Source organism: Stegodyphus dumicola, chromosome 2, assembly GCF_044657685.1.
Source record: "Stegodyphus dumicola isolate Sdum_Otavi_A_Nest chromosome 2, ASM4465768v1".
NCBI classification, from domain to species: Eukaryota; Metazoa; Arthropoda; class Arachnida; order Araneae; family Eresidae; genus Stegodyphus; species Stegodyphus dumicola.
The window spans coordinates 228,485,682-228,500,287 of record NC_140769.1 but is presented as its reverse complement, the minus strand read 5'-3'; the positions used below and the strand labels follow the sequence as shown (position 1 = coordinate 228,500,287).

Here is a 14,606-nt window from a genome sequence, read left to right as displayed (position 1 = left end):
AATTTTCAAATTTATGTTAAAAACAGAATGCCGCCTTGAAATTGAATCTTCGTATGAACTCCGTTAGTAGTAGTTGAGCATAGAAACACGCAGAAACCGAAAATAATATTTTAAAATTTTTATGGCAGTAAACCTTAGAAATCGATATTTTCACTATTATAAATGTACACCACATACAGCTTCCATATAAAAACACAAACTATTTCTTAAACTGCTATTTAAAAAAAATATTCACCATTACATATAGTATAATAATAAATATAGAGAGTAATAAACATGTAAGTTTATATATTTATGATCAAAATCTATGTTATGTATTTCTTAACTAATATATGTAATTTTTATTGATATTTCAATCATAACTTAGTTACGCAAAAAATCCAAAGAATAATTGCTTACTGGATTATCCATCTCTCCATCAATATACGGGATGTCAGTTTCGGTCAGAGGAGCAAATGATTCATTGGCGATTTCCATCTCAAAGACTAAATCTTCGTCATCACTTATTTCTTGCTTACTAACTTCCCATTCTGAATAATTGACAGAAATTTCAATGTTTCATCTCTATTATAAATTCTTCACTTAAACAAACCTAACGTCGTAAAAACAATGTTTCCATAAAGCAAGCAAATATGTGCACACTTTCGAAGATTCATAAGTTCCCTTTTTTGGTGGAACATCCACGGACTGCGCCCACGTATTGCAAGCTGTGGGCAACTAGTGTTGGCCTATGACGTCATGGGCACATGCAGCCACTTTAGAAGGTCGTATCAATCCGGTCTGTGCTGGTCCTACATTTGTATTTATTTCTTACTCGCAATTTTTTTTTCTCTCAATCGGTTGCACAATCATGATTTGTTTTTTATAACATCCGAGTTCTCGCTCCTCTAATCAAGCTTAAACCATTGAAAAGAATACGGAAATGTTTCATGGTTTTTTTTTATGCCTATTGCTGTTATATCATCCGCGAAGAATGTTATTGTAGTTTTTAATTTGTTTCCTATTTCCTATGTCTATGGTTTATAATTTCATATGTATTTTGTATCAGATCAAAAGGTAAACAAAGTTCGAATCGTTAAAGATGCTGTGGTTGGTCAACTACGTTAAAACTTTGGAATCAGTGGAGACATGGCGCTGAAATAAATGAATGATTGAGTTTGGTTTAATTTTTGAAATACTTTACTTTTTTGTGTTTTGAACATTTGTTTGTTATTACATTTCCGAAAAACATAAATTTATATTAAGCAGGAACAGAGAAATTCGGACTTCTCTGGAATTCGTTAGACCCCAAGGAAGGGGATTACAGTTACTTCAAAGATTGTTCTGTGCATGTTCTGCTTATACATCAACAAGCGACAGCAACAACAGCAATAAAAATGTTGAAAATATATTATTTTTAAAATGAATATGAAATGTCTGGAAATCAGGACCAGATTTAGTTTTGATGAAATCCTAAGCTATTCGAGATATGGAGCCCTTTATGAGGGATATGAGAGATTACTTTTTCGTAATACGGGATATAGTACAAAATCCATTAGTGTTTAAAAATTATTCAAACCAAAACTTAGAACCAAACAGGAGAAATAAAGCTGTATAATGTACCTTTGTTGAAAAATACGACAATTTCGCTATTCTTAGTCGAATATCAGTATCACCATCTTAATTGGGGTGTACTCCAACTGCGCTGATGAAAATCCCCCCCCCCTCGTCCTGCTATAGTCCAACTGCGCCCATCAAAATGTCTTTCCCCCGTTGCCTACAGGGTTACAATTTTATTTTTCGAAGCCAACTGTAGCCAAGAGGAAAATAAAAATAAAGAAATATATTTTTTATAAATGAATAGTGGATTTGTTGCCAATCTAGAGAAACTAAGCTTCGGCAACAACAAAGATAACGCCTTCTTTTATTATTATTGCGAATTAAGTCATGCTTAATCCTTTCTGGAATTTATTCCAGGAAATAAGTGTTTAAGATTTACTTCGTAATTTTTAATACAGATATGTTGAATTTATATGTATTTTTGCCTTGTCGTGAAGTAAGAACTGAATTAATTGATGAGAAACACTGAATTGTCTGTGAAAAATCGTTTCTTTTTTGTTTGTTTAATTTCTTTTATACATCGCTTTAGATTTACTTTTGTTAATTGCTCTGTAACACAAAAGAAATTTTCAGAGGACTTGCAGAAGGTTTCATAATACTCTTGCAGGCAATAAAGTCATCTTTGTAACTACATGTGGGGTTACAAGGCATTCTTCATGAGCACAACTATTGGCTCTGACCTTTTTCAAACCTACAACCGGAAGTCAGTGTATATTCCTTAAATAGCTAAATTTTCAATCAGTTCCGAACGATTCTTTGACTATCTTGGTGAAATATATATATCCTTCTTTTATAAATTCAACCTTGAATTAAAATTGGTGTTATTTAAGCATATTTACCTATGATGGAGTTTATTCGCAGTCAGAGAGGGAAAATTCTCGTTCTTTTTTCAGGGCATAAATTTTATAAGGACTGTGGAAAAGCAGAGTACCAAAAATGGCGTTGTACAAGTAAAAAATGCAAAGCAACACTTTATCTTGATAAGAAAAATAACGTGTTATCAAAATCTTATCTGTGTCACTATCATGAGCGTTGCAAGACTATTTCTAGACAAGTCGTTTCAAACGGTGTTAAACAGAAAGCAACGGAAGATACATCTAAAAAACCTCAGAAATTAATCAGGAAAGAATTGACTAGTGTTGCAGCTCATCATTCAGATATCGTTCGTAGCCATGATGTTCACTGTATTCGGAGAAATATGTACCGACAGAGAAGGAAAGTCCTACCTCCACTTCCAAAATGTATTTCTGATGTGCATTCTGCATTAAATGTAATGCAAGTGATATCGTATCGACATGAAAATCTTCTTCAGATTAATGACGATAGGAATAATATAGTTTGTTTTCAACAGATTCAAATTTAAGGATCTTATGTGACAAAAAAAAGTTTTTTGTTGATGGCACTTTCACACTTTGCCAAAAATTTTTCTTTCAGATGTTTACGTTTCATACAGTGGAAAATGGACATTATATCCCACTTGTTTTTTTTTTTTTTTTTTCCTACCAGGAAAGTCTACGGCAATATAGGAAACTATGTTTCAAAAACTGAAAGAACTCTGTTCTAACTTTCATTTGAATTTTCAGCCAGAAATTGTGGTGGCAGATTTTGAATATGCAATCCATGAAGTTGTGAGAAAAATGTGGCCTGAATGTTCTATTACAGGATGTAGATTCATTCCACTTGACTCAAGCTTGGTGGCAAAAACTTCAACAGTGCGGATTGCAGCAAAAATATAGGAATGGTAATTCAGAAATCGGCAGATGGCTTCGACTGGTTTTTGGATTACCCTTTTTGGATGCTACTGAAGTTTCGGATAGCTTCGTTAAAGATCTGATGTCAGAGCAACCACGGGATGCAAACATCACACGCTTTACTAATTACATCAGTGCTCCGCAATCTTTTCTCACCTGCGACGCACAAAAAATCTTTCTGGAATTTCGTGGCACACCAAAGAGTTCCGAGTTATCAAGGAAGTGCCGAAAAAATTCAAATGCTGACACACTTACAATCACACACACAACCACACAACAGTGAAATATATAAAAGCATTTAAAATAGACATTATTAAGAAAAAAAAATGTCATTGTGTATTAAATACAAGATAAAAAATTGCAAAATGTCAAATACATGTGTTTGATCGCGGCACACCTATATCCTACTCATGGCACACCGGTTGCGGAGCACTGGATTACATAACCGAGAACTACCTAGATGAGGATGCAAAATTTCCCCCGATACTTTGGGCTTGCGCTGATATTTCATCGGAAAGAACAACTAATGCATGTGAAGCATTTCATTCAAAATTCAGAGAGAAATATTATCATTCCCCTGCAGGGTTTATATTTATTTTAACTAACATTTATTTTAAGTTTAAACTATCTTTCCTGTCAAGCCTTACTTTCCCCTGGAACTGCCAATGCCAGAGTATGTAAATTTTAGTAGAACGCACAAGGATTCAAATTATCAGCGGAAGTATTCTGAGTTAAATAGAATGGAAACGAGTTCGAGGTGTGCTGTTCTTACTTCACGATCGCGGATGTAGTTAGCCAGAAATTGAAGAACCCCGCGTTTCGGCCTGTGTGCTTGGCTCGGAGAATTGTTAATCGTTCAACGTGATATTCAAAGTTTGCTGAATTAGCAGCGGTATTGTAGAACGCGGTGAGGTTAGTTACGTTTAGAGAGCCTCGTAGTTAAAGTCTTGTTATTATTTCTTTTCAGGTTCTTATTTTTATTTTACCGCCGGGTCGGCGTAGTTTGTGAGCGTCAAGAGCACGCAATTGTAATTTCTTAAGTTGAATAAAAAGGGACTTAAACCCTTAGCAAGACTCTGTCTAAATTCCAGTTTCAGCAGTCACCACTTATTCTAATATATTTGTCCTTGAAACTGAAATACGGACATAGCGGCACAGAAAAATATTTTTTGAAAAGAACTATGTAGTAATGCATAAATGAAAGAAATTAAATAAAAACTATCAAAGAAAATATATAAGAATTATTACATCAAACACTCTCTTGACCGCAGGTGAAAGAATTTTGTTTCTCGTTTATCTTTCAGCAAAGCTTATACAATTAAATAATCACTTTCACTTGCGTAAAATTATAAACAAATGTAAATTATTATAGAAAACGCATAAAGTTAAACACTACAGTGTGAAAGGAAAATTCTGGAATAAAAATGTTAAGAAAATTAGATGAGAAATAATCCATAATTTAATGATATCCATATAAACTCTATGCTTTTGGAAAAAGTTACGCATAAATTGCACTGAGTTATCAATCACCGAAACACCGAATTTCTTTCTTTACTTTTTCTTATCAGAGGGATTTGTAAAAAGATATGCTAAGGTGAAAAATTTTGCAATATTTTTAAAGAATAAATTTTAAAAGTATTTTTACTTCATGAACTGAAATTTTTACTATACATTTTTACACAGTAAATAAGTACAAAAAAAAAAAAAAAAAAAAAAAAAAAAAAAAGAAAGAAAGAGCTAGGGGATCACTGGGACTAGAAACTCGTGTCGAACTACCAATGTTTAGTGCCTTTACCGCTTGATCATAAGACCTTTTGAATTTAGGTTGAACAATATATTAAAGAAAATAGAAGATACAGCACACGTAAGAACAAAAGTGGGCTGAATTAGAGATTTACATGTTTGGTGAATGAGTTAAACTTACTTGTATGCCATTATGAAATATTAGGAATGTAGCATAAAAGCATGAGTGAAGAAGGCAATGGCAATCTAAATCATTGTAATCTAAATGTATATCATTATCAGTATCTGCTATTAATTTCAATACTGCTGAAAAAAATTATAAATGAATTATATTATAAATCACATGAACTCGTTGCATTATAAATTACAACAGTTAGAGATATTATTAGCGTGATTTAGCGACCATCTTTATTAACAAATAATTTCAAGTAACTAATTTTACAAATAATTCAGCCTGAAACTAGGTGAGAAAATAAGCTACGTGCTGAAGATTAAGCTTTGCCAAGGAGTTAGAAACATCTTCTGTTAACTAGAGTTATGAAGCAAGAATTTGTAAAAATTATCATTTAAATATAAATTGGCATAAATACAATACAAATTATATAAATTTTACATACATGAAAACTTGAGTACAGTGCAACAATATGTGAAAAAGGAATGGATTAAAAGGGAGACTGAAAATCCCAGGATATGAATATAAGGCAGTTTGCATTTTTTTTTTTTTTTTTTTTTGTTAATTATAAAAATTCTGATGACGCTCATAATTATAATTTATTAATTAAATGTGTATTAGAAGTTAAATGCATGCCAAAGTACATCAGGTGGAAAACAGAATAAATATTTTCTAGTATTAGAATATGGAATTTGTAACAAAGTTAAATAACCTTAAAATAACTTTGATATTAATAATTTAAATGATTAAAAATGGAAAGCTTAATACGGGAATATATTGCAATAATATTAGTGTGAATTTAGAACGACTTAAGAAGTCCACTTTTTAGATTTAATAAAGATAATTTTTATAATTAAATTAGAACTGTTTACTTAAAATGGTAAATTTGAAAGTTAAAACCATTCTACTATCTAAGAAGATTTGTTGATATTTATCTAGACAAAAAACTTATTTAAGGTGAGCTACAAATCCGATATTTGATACGTTGATTATGTATCAGTTTTGTGTATGTCATTAATCTATCAATTTTACTATTCAAAACTGATATATATATATCAGCGACTAAAATCTACAATTTGGAAAGTTTTTAATTCTTACAGAGAATAAAAAAGATCTGGCTCATCATTCCTTTAAGCATCATAAAACTTTAAAATGAGTGTAAAAGAAATTTATTTTTTAGCACACGCCAGACTTTAAATTAATGTTTGTTTTACATGCACAATTTTTACAATATTGGTAAGGGCCCACCAATGGCCGAACGGTAAAATCGCTGAACGCTGGTAGTTCGGTCCTAGGTTCGAATCCCGCGAACGGGCTGGCTGCATGGGTGTTTTCGTGGTTTTCCCCATGTGTAACGTGTATACGAGCCAGTTTCCCTTAGAAAGTCCTCCACGAAGGCATCCCTTCCCTTAGGCAGATAGCCCTAGTGTGCTTTGCCGTAATTAAATACATCACCTACAATATTGGTAAACGAAAATAAAGGCTTGCAGTCTCAATAGAATGTCCCATTAATGGCGATAATCGACTTTTTGTAGCACCCAATCTTCTTGGAAAGAAATGAGGGACAGGAAACGTCGCGCAGTTCGTGGATTAAAAAAGAGGGGGACGGAGATTTTCGAACAAATTTAGCGCAGTTCGTACCCTACCCTTCATTGCTGCCCCACTTGCCTCTGTCCCGCCAACGTGTCTTCTCTGTATCTCGTTATGCCAGTTACTATGTTGCATTATGCGAAATCTGTGTTTAAAATTCTGAAACGGATAGGATAACTATACAGTATCCAAAAAGAGGTCAAGTCCTCCTTTTTCAATTAAAATATAATGTCCTGTATCAGACTTAAAATGTCCTTTTTTTTTTTTTTTTTTTCTAAATGTTTATGCAGTAAGAAAGTGCTGTTTTGAAGGATGTAGCGCAGAATATCTATGATAAATTAAATTTCAGTATGTTTATAAATAATTTCTCGAATATTTGACAAAGCGGACCTGACAACTGTACGAGTTTTAAGTGTTTTGAATGGACACTACTTAATACAATAAATACAAATTTGAAGATTTTATGGATCAGAGAATGATTTATGTCGAGTTCATGCAAAAACGAAATATTATCATCGATGCCATGGAACTGCAGGACCAATTTTGCAGCCTGACGTCATTCTTCAAATCTGAAGACAAGGGATCTGAAGACCATGGAAATTATAATCTGCATGTGCAATATGAATGGTATTTTTTAAACCTTGTCCCAATATTGGTTGCTTTTCGGAAATACGGAAAATTTGTAAATTTTACTTTTGCTTTCCTGCCCATAACGCAAACGTTGAGAGGATTTTTCACTGATAAACTCTGAATGCAAAATAATTACAATACGTTCCTGCACCAGCTTCAGTACCTTGCTCAATCATGGATCCATCGGTGTAAATCTTTATCTTCTCAAAGTTAAGATTCTTGCCAAAACGTCGATTGTACTGATGGAAGCAATCATTAAAAATTCATTACAGTACTAAAACAGGTTTATAATCCTACAGGGTGCGGCAGGGAAACTTCGTTATTTGAAACGCGCGCCAGCTCTCGACATTTATTCCGAGAAGGGTGGGGTGACGCTCATTGAAAAGAGCGGTATCTAAAGTTTTATGTCATGTAGGTTTAGTACCGATCTTGCAGTGGACGAGAGAGGAGCGCGCGTTGTCCGTGGAGTCGTACTTTTCAACGTACTGCATTTTCATCCATATAAATTGGCAGTGGTGCAAAAATTTAATCCACGCGATTTTCTTTCACGAAAAAATGCATGCAAAGCCGTTGTTGACAATACGCCTCATGACGCCCTTGTGTTCTTTAGCGAGGAGGCTCATTTTCATCTTTCCGGTTGCAGCATACGCCTTATCTCCTTATGATGCGATGTCAGAGGCCAGCGCGCTCACCTGATTTAATTTCTTTTTGTGGGGCTATCTGAAATCGCTAACGCAGATCCGTTGATATGCTGGTAAAAGTGGAAAGAAACTTCAAACTCGACTATCTCAATGCATTGATCAGAACGGAAGACACAACTTTAAATGCCTCTCTGTAACTTGGGAAAAAATTAAACTGATATCGCTTATACTATTTGTGTTATTCATTTTTAAAATAAGGTAGTTCCCTTGCCGCACCCTGTACTTAACTAACTTTAGTCTTCTCAAAGTTAGTGTCTGGTTAGTTTGATCAAATGCGCTGTACCGAATACTTACGTCAGCGATAAAAAAGGCTGTCTATTTTTAATAAATTTATTCCTGGGTATCAAATTATTAAACATCAAGACAATGGACTGAAATTCCATTATTTAGTTTTCCTTCACACGCTGAAAAATTCAAAATCTTACACAGCATCTCAAATGAGAAGAGAAACGTTTCGATGGAAAACTCAAAATTAAGCAAAGCAGAAGCCCTTTTAGATTAATTGATTAATCCTCTTAAGTGATGAATCTTTGAAGGAAATATATGGAAAAACTATTTTGAAAAAGCATGTCTCATCAGCTTTAAAATCTCCTGAAAAATAAATTGACGGAAATAGAGGGTGGGATAACATAAAAAAATCTGAAAGCTTTCAGATTTTACATTACGCTCAAAAGGGTGTTTTTTTAACGTTTTGTGTGTTACCTTTATTTATTAAATATCATGGTCTTCGCACTTAAAACACATAAATTTCAATTCAACAACAATATCACAAAATATTTAAAAACAGCACACCTTTAGAATTTCCGATACACATCTCGCGCCCTGGAGGAAAAAATGTTTTCCCTCTGTACAGTATTGCCATTGCTGGCTTTGAAATCGTTGAGTTTTACAGAATTTTAAATATATAATAAAACAAATTCGAACTTCCCAGTGCCCATTTTCGGTTCAAGTACTTCGTTCTTCAAAATCTGATGGTTGTAGGTACCGTTGTTTCTTGCCAGTGCGAGAAAAATTCATGCAGATTCTTCATTATTTAGTTTCTTTAACTATAATACACGATGATAATATTTGGTGGCAACAGTTTGCATGAAAATTATTACACACATATATGTACATATATATAGGAATACTCCGCTTAATACAATTAATGAATCCATGTGCAATAGTGTTAATCAAATGTCCAATTATATAAAAATACTACATATCATTACACTTTTTATCACCATCTCCTTTTGTATTTCTCTTTACTATTTCTTTGTGCCTGTTCTGAAAATGAAAGTCATGTCATTATTTTTGTACTATGTCGTATTTGGAATTTGTCTGACAATTGTAGTTCTGCCCCGAACTCTCACAGTTGTTCCAGCAAGAAAGTCCAGATAGCTGAATCTCGTTTCCTGTCTTTGCTTCGCAATATTTTGAATAGATTTAATTTATCAAGTTTTAGTACTTTTGCTTTACGATTATAACTTATTGCGTTGCATTGTTTTACATCATTAGCCAAATTCTGAATACCTCATTTATTAACAACATTCATTGCTTTTTCGATTCTTTTTTCAAAGATGATTCGCCTCGGAAAAAATGAAAGGAGTACTTATATCGTTAACTGCCTCCAAAGATAAAGGATGGGATTTCAGTCGCCTCTCCTGCATTTAATTTGCGTGTTTTTTTATTAGTAAATCTTTCCTTGTGTTGTCTGTAATGTTGATATCAAACCTCCTTGCAACAAAGAGAACAGACAATTATCCCGAGAAATACAGTTCTCACAGAACTAGTGGTAGGTTTCTACCCAGAAACTTCAGGAGAATTTCATTCAGCGTTGTACTTCGCGCACTTAGCTGAAATATTTTACGATGATGTCTAAAAATATGTTCGCAATTGTGTTTCTCGAGCGTAAACCAACCAAGGACAGTTCTACTTCTGAAGGGATTAAAACGGATTATCACCAGTGTGAGCGATAATGGATTACTACTTGGCATTCAAGTCAAATCGAAAGGAAGTCAAGTAAAGAGACGAGGGGGATTCTTGGAAGCAAGATACCCGAAAGCAGGATTCCCGTAACTGTTGTTTTCGACAACGAGTTGCAGCTTAACCTCTTGGGACCCTTGGTACCCAATTGGGGACTTCAGTACATTAGCATTTACTCCAATAATAAACGTTTGTTTGACTTAAATACCAGAGTACCCAATTGGGAAAAAACTTATCTTTATTGTCTGCTAAAAGAGCGCAGCACCATACTGATGTCAAACTATTTTATACAGCTTTGAAATCGAAAAATGAGAGAAAATGGCGTCTCGACCGACTAAAGGTAAGTTGATTTAATTTTTTTAATATTAACGATTATAATTATCAAGTTTTTACTCATTTTTTCAACTAAGAAGTCTATAAGCTTTATTCTACATACATTTTTGTAAAATTACTTGTTGTTGTTTTCGATGTTTTTCACTTAGAAAAGAAAGTACCCGTTTGGGTACCTTTGAATCCAGAGTATACCGATTATGCTAAATGTTGTTTTCATTTTTTTCAGTAAAATATTCGACAGATGAAGAAATCAAAGTGTTGCTTGAACAAAGTGGTGGGGGAACTTTCTGATATTGATTATCCAGACTTCGAAAATATTCCAGAAAGTGATATTGATTCTGAACATCTAGAAAATGAAGGCATTCTGACATCTGAAGAAAATGCATGTCTTCTTTTGTCCAGTACATTTTGTATCAAACCTGAAAGCAGCTGTAAGAGGTGGGCAAAAGAACAAAGACAGCAAGTAGATGTCAGACAGCCTGCTATTGTAAGTGCGTATAAGACTTACATGGGAGGTGTTGATATGATGGACAAACAAACAAGATTTGGGCATTCCCTGCTCCGTGCACTCGCACACTACAGGTCCACTCTGCCTTTGGGCACTTCGTGGAGGTTCAACCTCCACTATTACCCTTCCAGGGGAGCAGCACACCACCTGGATAGGACACCAGGCAGCACTGGTCATCAATTGCTCCTGCCAGCCACATGGGCGACCCCGTCGCAGAGGGCAGTTATCCAGCAAACCGGGGGGGGGTAAAACCCCTCGGCTACTGATCCAACCACTCATGACATGTCAGACCCCGAGGCAGGCCAATGAGTGACCTTTCCCAGGGCTTTCAGAAACACCAAGTTCATAAATTTTATACCCACGTGGTCGAGAGTGCCTAGGTACAGATCCTAGCCAGTAGTTTCGCAGAATTCCCTACGTCGATCCCCGGGGGGATATGATGAACAGACTAATCTCATATTACCGGATATCCATACGAAAAAAAAAAAAAAAAAAAAAAAAAAAAAAAACGGACAATGCGTGTCTTTGCCCGTTTTTTGAATATGGCTACTTGCAATGCCTGGATTATGTATATTCGTCATTGTAAGCAACGTGAAATTCCTCCAAAAAATAGACTTCATTTGATAGACTTCAAGCTTGTAATAGCTGAGAGCTAAATAAATAGAAGTTTCTGAAGAAAGGATACAGGGAATACCTCAACGTATCAAAAGTCAACAAATTGTTCCTTTGCCCGTGAAGGATGTACGGTATGACGAAATTGGCCACTTTCCTGAACATGTAAAAAGAGAAAATCAAATGAAATGTCGCCTCCCAGGATGCCCAGGTAAATCAAGAGTAAGACGTATTAGATGTGATTTGTAGCTTACAAAACAGGAATTGCTTCTTTGAATTTCATAACAAATAACTGTTTAAAAAACTATATACATTGATGTAACTATTTACATCATTATAATGACATTATATGCATCTAGTTCCAAGATACCCATTTGGGTACCACTTAATTAACATAAATAAAATTTTCAAAATGTACTTTTCGTGTTTTTTTCTTTTTAATAGTTCCATTTTAAGTACACATAAGAAAAAAAAAAAAAAAAAAAATATATCGAGGAATTACTTCTCGGGTCTCAAGAGGTTAAACGAAGTTACTTGAACGAAAACATACGAACATATCCTCTAGATCAGAGTTTTTTAAACTGTGGGTGCGACTCCAATTGGTGTCGCGGGCAGGGGTTCATCAAAAAGTTTAGAAATTTTGATATTTCTTTAAGTTATAATAATAATTTTAGAATTACCAAATATTTTTACATAATGTATCTTAAAATAGATAAAGATAAGGCAACACAGACGAAAAAACGAAAAAGTTTCGGCGCACTTTTTTATAATACAAACGTTAATTTTACTTTAAAAATTAAAGTTAATGGCCTAAAAAAACTGCAATAGTATTTTACATTACAAGTGAAGAAACTGACAGTTTCACTCAAGTGTGTGTCAGATTTGTGCAATGTTTATGGGGTTCCACAAAATTTTTGCAAATATTATGGGGGTCCTTACACCTGAAAGTTAAAAAAAAACCTGCTCCAGATCAAGCACACAAACGGAAAATAAGTATATATACATATTGTTTAATTTCACTTGTAGTCTGTAGAAAACTGCTATTTCAACCATGTTAAATAAAATTCACGCTGCATTACAAAAAAAAAAAAAAAAAAAAAAAAAAAAAAAAAAAAAAAAAAAAATGGCCTGCAATTAATAAACGGCGGTCACTCGAAAGCGTGGTTCTCGAAATCGTGTTACATGAGTGATTCCAGTGCTTACTCTAATGTTAAGTGATAGAATTTTATTTTTTCCTTAACAGTATTTCATTTAAAAAAAGATCATTTAATTATTATTATTATTTTGGAAAACGTACGTTTGTTTGTAAATATATATTGTAAAACATATAAAACGTGTTTTTTCCCACAAATTTAAATAATCAAATTATTTTGTATCTACTTCACTATAAAACCATTTCTTTTTCAACCGAATTAAACTAAAAAATTAACATTTATTTGACGTTAGCCCTAAAATAAAGATACATTTGTTTATTCTTACTAAACTAAAATCAAATCTAAATCCTCCCTCTCTATTCGTGCAGAATACATAATCTATTTCCGTTCAACTGAAATCAAGTGCCATTTTTTCATTGACATAAAAAGAATAAAATTTCGCATGGGCTAAGCAAAGTACAGAAGGCCTTGGGTACTGTACGTAATTGCTTTACCACTAGTGTTTAGAGGTAGACTAATCATCATATTGCGTAAATTCATAAAGATTATTTTAATAGCTTCTTAATTATATGCGTTTATCTTTTTGCATACTAATTAGAATATATGAAGAAATTAAAAACATTTGAAAAAATCAATAACAAGCTTATTTTATTTGGCTTGCAAAGAAGAAGTGATCTGTATAACTGGAGTTCTATTTTATTTACACACTTCAACTTATTTTATTGTCTTTTCTACATCGCTAAAAACAAATTATTATTGTTATTATTTACGTGTTCTGCCCTAAGGCACTATACGGAAGGGAGGGATACCTCCGTGGAGGACTTCTAATGGAAACTGGCTCGTATTAACACGTTACACATGGAGAAAAACAGAAAACGCCTATGCAGTTAGCCCGTTCGCGGGTTTCAAACCTCGGACCGAACTACCAGTGTTCATGAGCTTTATTTTTGTTTTCATTGCCAATATTTGTTAGTGACCGGAAAGCTACCTTCACAGTAAAGTGCCTTCCTTTAATTTTACAAAATTATTTTTTTAAGTGGAGTACTCTTTTGAAATATGCATTTCCGATTTCGGTATATTTTATTCTCATTTTACATCCATTAACAATAAGCAGAGCTTTGATTATATAGTGGTACTAACTTCTGTGGTTATTTTAATGAATTTTAGAAGTCTTATAAGATTTCGCGAATATCATATTTTTCTGCGATTAATGAATAGATCCATGAATTTAGGGTTTTTTTCCTACAGTGATAGCGACGTTATATTTAGATAATATCTATGCTTCTTTTCTTTATTATTTCAGAAAAAAATACATTGCAAAGTAAGCCTATTCCAAAATCCAAATCAGAATATTAAATTACGCGAAGTTTTGCTAGATTTCTCGTTTCCCGAAGTTATACAAAAGTTGCCTTTCGTTGCCTGTCAATGCCGACATATAATTTCGATGCCAAACGATGCTTACTAAAAATATGCTATTGAATAAAGAAAATCTGCGTATGCATAGTATAATGTATAAAATAATGCAATTGAATACTTTTCCAGTATCTGATTGATTTATAAATGTAAATTTGGACTAAAAATGAATATAATTTTTAGTCCAAAGGGGCTTTGTCCCTGAAGGACTATTGTTTTTGTTTTGCGATTTTGCATGGAATCACTATAAATGTCCGTTTTACTTTTCAAACTGTTGCCACCAAATGTTAGAGTCCTGCACTATATTTGAAGAAATTAAATAATGAAAAATCTGCATAAATGTATATATATTTTTCGCATTAAGATAAAACAACGGAACATAAAGCCAACGAATTTTGAATGACGTAATCCTCCTAGGAATATGGGCATCTGGAA

The 14,606-nt window shown here is 33.5% G+C and overlaps 1 protein-coding gene across 1 annotated transcript in view; it reads right to left on the bottom strand.

Moving 5' to 3' along the window:
• The window catches only part of LOC118188199 (uncharacterized), a 38,826-nt gene extending 38,110 nt beyond the window's left edge, over positions 1–716 (bottom strand). Inside the window, exon 1 of the mRNA XM_035358577.2 lies at positions 400–716. Coding sequence (XP_035214468.1) covers positions 400–477 — 78 coding nt within the window. The 5' untranslated portion in view covers positions 478–716. The remainder of the gene's footprint in view (positions 1–399) is intronic.
• Between the last annotated feature and the right edge of the window lie 13,890 nt (positions 717–14,606).